An 11,302-nucleotide genomic window follows, 5' to 3' on the forward strand; every position below is an offset into this window, starting at 1 on the left:
CAGGACCATGCACCACACCATTGGTGACAAAGCCTTCTCCTCTGCTGCCCCAACCCCCTGGGACTCCTTTCCCCCAAACATCTGCAATTCAGACTCACTCCTCCCTTTCAAAAACCAACTCTAAATTCACCTTTTCAAAACCGCCTTCAAGACCTTCCACTAAGCGATTCAGCCCGGTGGCACTTCCTTTGACTTAAAGCAGGACAGGTCCCCAAAATTACCAACCCATGCCGTCCCACTTTTTGGACAGCAGCCATAAAGGTCAATGCATCATACTGTCACATTTAAATCTCCAGTTGTCTTTTTATTTGTGTCATGAAACTTCTGTCAAAATGAAACTGTGTCACATTTTTCTTCTTCATTGGACTTATTAGTGGGGCAAACTGTGTCAACGCTGCTATACTGATTCACATTACGCAGCTGATGCAGCACCACCTACCAAGGGGGCACAGGTTGCTGTGGAAACACAAACAGGATCAGGCTTCATTGGTGCAACCCATACCAAACTGTACCAATCCACTTGGAGGATACGGGGCTTATTTTGTTTTCTTGTCTCTTGTGAAGCGTCTTTGAATAGATGTTATTTTATTATTATCTGAAGTTTAACAGGCTTTAGGTGATCTAAATGTGTTGTTGAAGATTATGAGCCATATCTCTGTAAAGTTCATAAACAGTTGTATCCTGTCGGTCACTTTGCAAACTGAGGGTCTCCGTCTTTAAACTCTTGGATCCGGGAGGAAGCAGACTGCTCTTCCATCCACTGTTAATCCGCTCCTCCTCCGCCTTCATCTGGCAGCTGATTTACACTCTGAAATCTGTGCTGCAGCCGTTAAATCGTGCAGGGGAGAGCACGGCGTCACTTCCAGCTGAATGCAGGATTAACGGCTGACAGGCCTGGGAACGGTCCGCAGGCCGTAAATCCGCCCCGGTCATCGGACACGGTTCTCACGCCGGGAGGCTGCTTTGAAGTGACCAGCGGTAAATTAAGTGACATGAAGCGGTCAGCAACACACACACACACACACACTCACACTCACAAAAAAAAAAACACACATAAAGAATAAGGTGTGTAAGGAAAGTCTGTTTAACATGCTGCATAATTACACACAGAGTTAAAGTGTGACGTGATGAATCGTTGACGACAGGCGACATAAATCACAACAGTCACGATTTATCTTAGTGTTCTTCTAACTGCTGAATCATCATGTAAATCAGAGGCTATCCTAAAGTGCCAGAACTTTATCTTTAAAGGAACACAAACTTAGACTTCGAAGAATCACCAGAACTCATTTGTAGCTCAAAGAGACAAGAAAAACTCAAGCTGCAAGCTTTGGTCTTTTGTAATGTTACGTCTTGTTTATTTGTAAAAAGGCACACGTCCAGTGACATTCAACACCAACAAAACAGGAAAAAGAACTCACTGTGAACAAATAATGACAATGAAGAAACCACATTTATGTCTCAGATTTGGGTTGAGTAGATCTGCGAGCACATCATTTTATTGTCATTGAACAGAAACTCTGCAGGTAAACCTCTTTGGTTTTGACAAAATCAAACTCCAACTGAGTGTGTCAGTAGATATCCAGTTTACAACAACTGTTCAAACACAGAAGAAGTCCTGGGGAATGCATCCTAGTTTAGTTTGATATACCTATATAAACGTGTCATCAGCTTCTCAACAGATCAGTATTTAATGATGACCTAAAGCTGTTTGAGAAGGATGCATCCCAATCAAAGTCCTCGATCAATGTGCTCCTATTTGAAACTCAAACATTTCTGCTCCATTTCTGTCGTCTTTGCGTTTTAGACGGGGCTTTTAGAAAAGACTACAACTGACTTTAGATGGCTTTGTCTCTGGAGCTTGTCTTCTTTCAAGGTTCAGCAAATCCATCTGCAGTAAAATAAAGCACTACACTGAAAAAACTAAAATCATATCAAGTTATTTTGTCTCATTTTCAGTAGAAAATGCCTTTTTAGACTAAATATGAGTCACTCTCACCTGACCAGTCCACAAAAATGTCTTATTTCAAGTTATTTAAAGCCAAAAATTAGGTCTAAATTGCTTGTAACAAGTTAAAAAAAAACACTGCCAATGGAACAAGAGAAAAGTTACCTGTATCAAGACATTACTCTAGTTTTAAGCTAATTTTCTAGCAAATTTTTTCTTGTTCCATTGGCAGATTATTTTTACTAGTTACACAAATTCAGACTTCATTTTTTTTCTTTTTATAACTTGGAACAAGAAACTTTTCTGAGTTGATAAGTTGAATGTGTCTCACAATGAGTATAATAAGAAAGATTTTACTTTAAATAAGACAAAAACACTTGATAAGATTTCAGTTTTTTGCAGTGTATCAAAACCAGCACAGGCTGAAGAGCCTCCATGTTAACAGGCTAACTGCTACAGAGGCCTTTGTTGGTGCATAATCTACTTGGGTCTTCATGTTTCAGTAGAAACTTTAAGTTCCTGGACCTTGTGGTCCAGTTGCAGCTATAGAGTTGGATGTTTTTGCCACATTCTTGGTTTTAAAATGAAAGTCTGGCGTAATTTTACTTCTTGTTATAAAAAAATCTCTGAAGGAAAAGAATGCTTTTGTCTTTTTTAGGGGAATTGTACCTGAAACGTGTCAAAGCAGTCGAGTGACGCTGAAAAGAGAGCAGATTTGCTACAGTTTCCGAACAGTTAGCAGGTTAAACTCGGGCATGTTACCAGGAAAGAAGTTGTTAAAACTACTTTTTGTTTGTGATAAAAAATCTGTTAATACTATTTTGACTGTAAATGTTCAACGAGATAAAACCACACACTTCTCAAACAGAAGCCTTCATGTTCAGCTTCAACTTTTTTCTCAGCTCAGTTTTTCCGCAACGTTTCGGCTGGTGGATAAAGTGATACTCTGGCTGTTAAAGGAGTCAGTTTGACAAAACATTAGGAATAAGTCAGTCAGAAAACTCCGACCTCTGTCCCCCATGGCCTGTGTGGTTTACTGCTGCTCAAAGGAGTCTGTGAGGAAGAGGAGGAGGAGGAAGAGATGGGAGGACTGGTGGTGGCTGCAGTGGCGGTGAAGGAGCAAGGAGGGATGAGAGGGAAACCTGAGTGAAGGGTGAGGGGAAACGATGTGGAGAGGGAAAGGAAGGAGGACGGGAGAGGAGCGGGGGTGCAAGGAAAGATCAGAGATGATGAAGAGGAAGAGGAGGAGGAAGGGGAAGTGGAAGAAGTGGAGTCTGCGTATGACGCTAAGCTTCGTTGTGACAGCTCCACCAGCCTCTGGGGGGCTCCGCCTCCTGCAGCATCAGGTGCAACAGGGATCCCACTCAGTCCGTACGGCGCAGCAGCAGGTCGGAACGCCGCCGCGGTGGCGACGGCAGCGGCCCAGTGTGGGGGGAAGGCGTGAGGTAAGGGGTGAGGCTGCTGCTGGAGGTGGGGGTGAGAGGAGGTCATGGTGAGGGCGGCGGCATCTCGTTGGGAGGCACAGGATGAGAGGTGGGAGAGGAGGCGGGAGCGTAGTGGGTCGCTGGAGTCCAGGCCCTCCACAGCACTCAGGTAGCGAGAAACCTCTGTTACACACTCCCTGAAACCCAGAGAGAGGAAGTCCAGAGCCAGGGCGTGGGCGTCGAAATACCCTGCAGAGAGAGAACGACAGCAGTCAAAGAACGTTGCACGTTTACTCATTGATTCAGCCATTAATCAAAATCCATTTGAAATGAAAAATGTCTCTTATGATGTCAAACACTAATATGCGATTAAAATGTAATTAATTGTAATCAATTGCAATTAATTCATGATAAAGGAATTGTGCAGAAAAAAAACACATTTTATCCCATTTTATTGTTCTCTTAAATCCTAGCCCCCAACATCACATCATTGCTTGACATGCAGCGGTAAGCATGGACAGCAGAGCTAGCTAGTTGTTGGTGCTAAGTCACACAAAAATGTTGATTAAACTCTTATGGCCAAACTTTTTTTCCTGTGTTACAAGTTTAAAGCAGACAAAAGTCTTTTAAATCTTGTATTTATAAGTTCAAGTGCAAACATTCCCCGCTTGAAATACAGTGTTTAAACTTCATCCCATTGTTTAAATGTATGCATGTCTATTCTTTGATTCATACATTGTTCAAAATTCATCAGAATTAAAAAAAGATAGCTTTAAATGTCAAATATTAAAATCCAATTAAATGTGATTAACTGTGATTAATTCTAATTAATTATTTCAGAAAAATTATACATTATAAGATTGATGCATTTTATTGCATTGCATTGTTTTAAAAAACCCTTTTTCTTGTTAGCAATAATGAAAATTAAGTGCTTTTTTATTATATTCTAAAAATACTGCTTTTCAAGTCAAATTTCAATATGCAATTAATTGTGATTTATCGCGATTAATTGCGATTAATTAATCACAAAGCCTCAGATTATATAGATTTATTTTGATTCCCACCACTAATTACAATATTTTATACAGTAAAATGCCATACGACATGTTACAATACATTATGTAATGATGTTGGGTTGTATAACATTATGTTCTCCTTCAATACTCTACAATAAGGCCCTTTACAACACGTTGTGGTACAGTATGATCGGATGAGATACAAACAGTATAACACATCATGGTATGAAACAATATGACAGGATATGTTAAATATGCTCAAACTTATCTACCTTTAAATAACCAGACCAAAAAGCACATATACTGAAAACAAAAGGGACCAAACAAAAACAAATAAACAAAAAAAACATCTAGAAAGAAAGGTTACCCAGAACTTCAGAAAACAATGCATTGGTTTTATTTACTGATAAAATGGAGCTTAACGTATTTACAATGAAAATTCAGATTTTATCTTTATGAATAAAAGTTTTACATTAAATGGTAGATAGAGAATGAAACTTGTGCAGAGGTCATTTAGTGAATTTAAGAGAAAAAAACTGACCTTTTTCTTGTCTGCAGAGAATGTTTCATTAAAAAAAAAGTGAATGTAAGAATTGTTAAAGAAACTTTCTAAAGCTGTAAAACCATCACAGAAAATGTCCAGAGTCAAACAGTGACGTGGGGGTTTTCTGTAGCGATCAGCTGACTCTGAGTTTACTCTGTCTGACTTTCCACACGGCATGAAAACCCAAACAAACGCTGCAGAGAGACGGCCTGTGAATGCAGCCGGGACCAACTCGTCTCCCCCCTTCACCCCTTCCCCATGCTGGCTTTATGAAAGCAAACAGCACTGCTCAGGGTCAAGTGGTGCTTTTATCCCCGCAGCGCTTTCCCATGGACTCACCACCTCCCTCTGTCACTCACATACACACATTCACACACACTGCTTTAAACAGAGTGATTGACAGGCTGTTTGGCATCACTCACGCACACATACACACACCAACTCTGACAGAAAAAAACTGACTTTACATAATGTCTGACAGAAGTGAAGTCTGATAGAGCTGCACCTGAACACATCATAGAAACTAAAAACTGCGTGATTTGGATAATCTAGGAGTGCCAGGTACCTGACTCTCTCAACAGCCTCTGCTGAGAAAATCTGAAACCCAGATGTGACAGGTCAGGGTTAAACTCTCTTAGTCTGGAGCGGATCCACCTTATGTTTTCGTACGATGGCTGCACTGTCCAAGCAGAACTCCCAAAGAAAAAGTAAAATAATGATCCTAAAGATATTTTTGTGTCAGGTTTACCTTTCCCTCCTGTGGCCTGCAGCACCTTTAGATGATCCACGGTCATCTGCAGGATCTCTGCTTTCTCCAATTTCGCTGAACCCTGAGACGGAGAGAGGAACCAAAGTTATAGATGAACCCTGATGAAAGACATAATAATTAAAATAACACCTCAAAAGAACTAAAAAACCTTAAACATTCTACACATTAAACAAATTTCAGGAATAAATATGACCAATTTCACAGATTTAACATCAAAACATGACATAAAAACTTGTGAAATTACATTTAAAAAGTCTGTAATTTCAGATTATGAAGCTGAGAAACTGAAACTGGTCTGACAATAAAACTGTGGACACTTTTATTCCAATGAACACTGATGTTTCTCAAACACTATTGAATATGGCAAATACCGTATTGTTTCAGAGCCAGTAGTGTTTAAGTTTTTCAAAATAAGTTGCCAACCTTTATAACAAAGGTGTTGAACTCTGACCTTAACGCAAACCACAGTTTTAAACTGTTTTTTTGGGGAGTGTATCTTAGTCCAAACTCATTGCCGCCTCCCACAACGAACACTCCAGAGATGTTTGATAGGTCTTGATGTTTTTGCAACACTGTCTTGTGATTAATAGTTTCAATTTATTTTTTTCTCCAGAGGTAATTAAGTTAAAATCATACACATGGGGCTTGTTGTTCACTTCCCAAAGCCCTTGGGAGCCCAGCCCTAGCCCTATGTTCTATGGGAGAATAACACCAGCAGGAAAACACTTACTTTAAATAGAGTTAGCACAAACCAAAAGTTTACAGCAAACATTTCCTCAGACTTTGGACACGTGTATAGGACAGAAAAACTTCCGCAGACACAAGATATCACAGAATCTCACGTGATTTCAGAAGATAAATAAAAACACTGTCCAAAGGCCCAAAGTTTGGTGGACATGGCCTTAAGTTACAGGCTGTACAGAATATTTCCATGATTTATAACCATATCTACACGTATTTAAGTCTCCTGTTGTCCTCCAGGGCATGGACAAACTGCTCACAGAGTTTCAATTCTAAGGACACAGGTGAACTGGACAGATGTTTCCTTACCTGCTTCTCAAACGCTGTAGGGACAAGCCGCCGTAGCTCAGACAGACTGTTGTTGATTCTGTCTCTGCGTCTCTTCTCGATTATCTGACGTGTTTCAGAAACAAGAACAGAAAACATCCTCACTCCACTTACAGAAAAAATATCAGCATCAACATGTCTGTAAGAACATGTATATCAAACTCACCCCTCTGCGCTTCTTCCTCGCCATTACTTGAGTGGTCGTGGTAGGGGATCCACATCTTATGAAAGACGACTTCATGTGCCTGAGACACAAAATATAAACTCAGATTTAACAGTCCTGTGCTACTGAAACGTCAGGAGCTGTCATTAAACTGTAATCCAGCAGACAAGTGAAAGAAAGAGTTTTGTTTCCAAAAGGGTCAAAAAACATCTTTTGGACACAAATATTTAAAATCTTGATAAAGTTTTTATCGGTCGAGGTGATTTTAAATCATATTCAGATGTTTCCTGCAGAGATACACAGCAAAAACTAAAATTTAAAAATGTTTTTAATTAAAAAAAAATGTCTTACTAGACTTAATATGGGCTACCTCACCTGAAGAATCCAACAAAATGTCTTAATGTAAGATATCAAAAGACCAAATGACACCTATTTGCTTGAAGTGAGTAAAAGAAATCTGCAAAAAAGCTACCCAGGTACATGTTTTTGTCTTATAATAGACCATTTTTAAAACAAATAAGACATGGTTGGAAGATGTGATCAGTTGGTAAAACTAATAAATGTCAATTGGTGTACCCAGTGTTCCTCAGAAAATCTGATATTGCACAAAAAAAGTTCCCATGAATGTGATTTTATCAGTCTACTACACTGTAAAAAATGAAATTTAAAATGATTTTAAACCAACTGACCCAAACACATTGAATGTCTACTGCAGTCTGACTTGCTCAGTACAACAAAACACATATTATCAAGTTTAGAAATTAAATATTTTGGATAAACTCTGAGATTATATTTCCTAATAACAAATAACTTATTTTATCAGTACTCTTACTTAATGTCTAGGAAGGTGAATTATTTAACACTTCTCATGTTTTTGTGGTTATATACCAATTGACAATGTAATGGGGCTGATCCTTTAATTGGATAAAATGGTAGAAATGTCATATAAAATACTATGACACCAACAGATATGCAAATTACACATTTAAACAAACCTCTAACATGTTGTTTTGACAAGTTTAAAACAGATTTTTCATAATAACCCATATTGGTCACTGTCCGCCTTGTCTAGATTTCAGTTTTTACAGTGTGAAAGTAAAGTTGTGACAACATTTTACTCAATTCAGTTATTATGTTCCAGCTCCTTCATGGCTATCAAGACTAAGACAAGTTTTAGAAAACATGTTTCTACAACTTTTCTCTGTATCATAGCGTATATGTTCTGAAAGGTTGAACACCAACGTAACACTTGCACACCACTAAGATGTGAGCAGAACATTTGCAAAAAAAAAAAAAAAATAACAGATTTATATGGAAGCCCTGAAAGGTCATAAAAAAACATATTTTATATTTGCCATACGTCCTGAGATAGCAAGTTAATTCCTGTCATTCAGTCTTGCTCTTATTTTTCATGTTATATCAAAAAAGAACCCCCAAAAAAGAAAGAAAATAACCACAAGAAAAATATAGAAAAACAACAGCAAACAAGAAAAAGAACAACAACTTCTGTCCTAAAGAAAACACCACAAACCTTACGCTCACTTTGATAACTCTTGCCTTCACCACAACCTTAAATACAGGGAACTTGTCACTTATATGAAGAGTAGATCTGACACTTTTCATTTACATCATTCAGCTTTTTACTGCAAAAGCAGCTTAGAAAACAGAGACAATTTCTATATGACAAACTGCAGCTTGAAATGAGTCTGCTGATCATTACACAGATATTTATTCTACTACAGTGAAATAAGTTCAAAGGGGGTAAAATAGGTAGAAGTTGATCTTTATGTTAAATCACTGTACAAAAATACACTTCTCTCCGGGCTACATGAGGTTTAACTGTTATATTAAAGAAAAGTGAAGTTAATGATGAATGCATGCTGTAGCTCAGTATTGAAATATAAATAATTAAAGATAAAAATCTGCAGAGCATGATTTCAAAAGTGACAGCAAGCTCTGCAGCACTCTGTGAGGCCTCCAGTTTGTTCCATAGTTATTTATCATTTGTTTATCATTTGTTAAAAATCAGCTTTTCGTGTTAAAATGTGAGCAAAAAATAAGCACAAGCAGCTTTTCCTCACCCAGGATAAACGCTCTCTCTGCCCGGATCGATGGTCTCCTCCAAGTCGCTCTCTGCGGAGCTGCTCTCCTCACACGGCCGCTTCATGGTGCACTGAGGGCGGGAAAGGCTGTCTATCTGCCTCCTGGGGGTATGAAGGGGTTTTTGAAAACTTAAAATGAAGCTAACTGCCCCTCTTTGATACTTCCCAGGGATGAATTTAGTGTGAATGAAATCACTCTGCAGCCTGTCAGTCAATGTTGATTTTTAATAGGAGTTTTATGCTCCTGAATTAATTTCACAAAAGTTAATCCAGGACTTGATGAAGCTTCAGGTAAGTTTCCTTCCTAGAGGATAGAAACTGAAAGCTGCTGAGCTCTTCCCTCCAAAAATACTCAGTCCTCTTGTCCAGAAGTTAAATACAAAGTTTGATAAAAGGTTCCCAAAATCACGAAATAAGAAAAATGTCCAACTGGCTTCAGAATCTGTTAGAGATCTCCCAGGAGTTGTTGCCTCCTGCGGTGTGTCTCTGGTAAACAGTCCGGGGCGGGTGGCCCGCGTGTCGGCTGCATACTGGACGAATGACCGGTGTGTTTTCCTCTTACTCTGTCTGAGCTGGAGCTTTCCCACGGAGCCTGGGAGCCACACACACACACACACACACACACACACACACACACACACACACACACACACACACACACACACACACACACACACACACACACACACACACACACTGGGGACCCGCCCACGTGCCCTCAAACACAATCTTAATAGGGGATTTTTTGTGCTTTTTAGCCTGTCTGCTTCAAAGTGTGAGTCCTTTAATGCAGTAACAATACATAATTTTATTATGTATTGATGTAATTCAGCTTTTAGGACTCTTGACAGCCTGCAGCCTCAACAAAACCTGTTTTAATTTTGTTAATGCATTTCTAACTTCATCTCTGGTGTGGTGTGAGGGTGCCCAAAATTTCCTCCTTTGACTGACATATTCCTTCAAAAGTTCCTGAATTAACATGGAGTATTCCTTTCTCAGAGCACAGACATATAGGCGCTGAGTCTGATTTATGTCCCGCTTTAGACATGTTTTCTTCTTCCTTTGAGGATTATTTCAGCAGACTACAGAAGCTGGACGAGAGGATCCTGGTTTTTATATTTAGTGAGATTCACTTTCCATGTGACAACGCTAATAAAGAACAACACCGAAACAAGGCTTGATTCCGCTTTCAAGCAAAAAGCCACATGCCAATCACAGAGAACACAAATTGCTGGATGTCTTCCATTGTTGCTCTTTGTTTACTTACTCTTTGTGAAGTTTTTCTTCATTGGATTTATTAGCGGGGTACACTGTGTGGCACTGCTATGCCGTCATGCTAGTACATAGCTGACACTGCTATCTGCATCTGGCTTACACGCCACTTACCAAGAAGGTCACGGTTGGCTCTGGCTGCAGCTGGGAGGGACCACTGCACAGGCTGGTGAGGAGAACTTGTCCTCTTGTGAGTTTTTTAGATGGGGAGGGTCCCACAGCAGCACTCACTACACGTTGAGAAAGATAAGATAGATGCTTCCACGTCAGAGTCTCCAAACTTTGGAAAAAGACGCTACATTTGTCACTAGTTGCTACCTTAAACACGATTGCCCCCCACAGTGCTGTTCCCTCGCTGGATTGTACGGCCAGCGGTTTAATTTATTTAACCTTTGTTTAACCAGATCAAACCAATTGAGATCTGGATCTCTTTTACAAGGGTGACCTGGCCAAGAGGTCAGCAGCACACGTCATAATAAATAAATAAATACTTTGAAGTGAAGAATTGAATCACGCTTAGGCAACACTTGTGGTCACACAAGCCGAATGATCCAGACTTTAGGGTTGAACCGTGCTTATGCACTGAACAGTCTGCCAGTGTGACCACGTCCTAAAAGCCCCAAACAGCTCAGAGCGTGACATTTAAATATACATTTATAAAACTCAACAAGGATGCATCTTCTTCTGTGTTTAAACAGCTGTTGTAAACTGGATATCCTCTGACACTTTCAGCTTAAGGTCTCCAGTTTACAGGGTCACTCTTTAAACTGGAACAGTGGGAGCTGACAGAGACACAGTCACACTATCAGGCTCAAAAAAGGTCTATTGTTTAGTGAGGTACTTAACTAGGTCCATCAAAGCCTGGGGTTCACCAATCAGAAATGTTAAGCATCTGAAAGTTCCTGGACCTCTTGAAAGTTCTACCCCCCAGGTAGAGCCATTTTCGAGCCAATATAATCCTCAGAACTAAATTTAGACCCCAGTTCGGATGGTTGA

At 39.6% G+C, this 11,302-nt stretch overlaps 1 protein-coding gene across 1 annotated transcript; it reads right to left on the reverse strand.

Moving 5' to 3' along the window:
* Positions 1–1,377: 1,377 nt before the first annotated feature.
* hey2 (hes-related family bHLH transcription factor with YRPW motif 2) lies at positions 1,378–9,557 on the reverse strand. The gene is made up of 5 exons (XM_074685259.1): positions 9,014–9,557; positions 6,936–7,014; positions 6,752–6,835; positions 5,681–5,762; positions 1,378–3,621 (listed from the first exon to the last, which is right to left on the reverse strand). Exons 1-5 carry the CDS (start codon positions 9,097–9,099, stop codon positions 2,942–2,944), a joined length of 1,011 nt encoding a protein of 336 aa, XP_074541360.1. The 5' UTR covers positions 9,100–9,557; the 3' UTR covers positions 1,378–2,941.
* Between the last annotated feature and the right edge of the window lie 1,745 nt (positions 9,558–11,302).

Source organism: Halichoeres trimaculatus, unplaced genomic scaffold, assembly GCF_033239565.1.
Source record: "Halichoeres trimaculatus isolate MK-OKI-2021-1 unplaced genomic scaffold, fHalTri1.1 fHalTri1_scaffold_13, whole genome shotgun sequence".
NCBI lineage: Eukaryota > Metazoa > Chordata > Actinopteri > Labriformes > Labridae > Halichoeres > Halichoeres trimaculatus.

Excerpts from the sequence above, each read along its gene's own strand:
- hey2 (XM_074685259.1), bottom strand. The coding sequence starts at position 9,099 with ATGAAGCGGCCGTGTGAGGAGAGCAGCTCCGCAGAGAGCGACTTGGAG. Across the intron at positions 7,015-9,013 it reads AGAGAGAGCGTTTATCCTGG|GCACATGAAGTCGTCTTTCA; the intron begins GTGAGGAAAAGC and ends TTTGTGTCTCAG. Across the intron at positions 6,836-6,935 it reads CGAGGAAGAAGCGCAGAGGG|ATAATCGAGAAGAGACGCAG; the intron begins GTGAGTTTGATA and ends GAAACACGTCAG.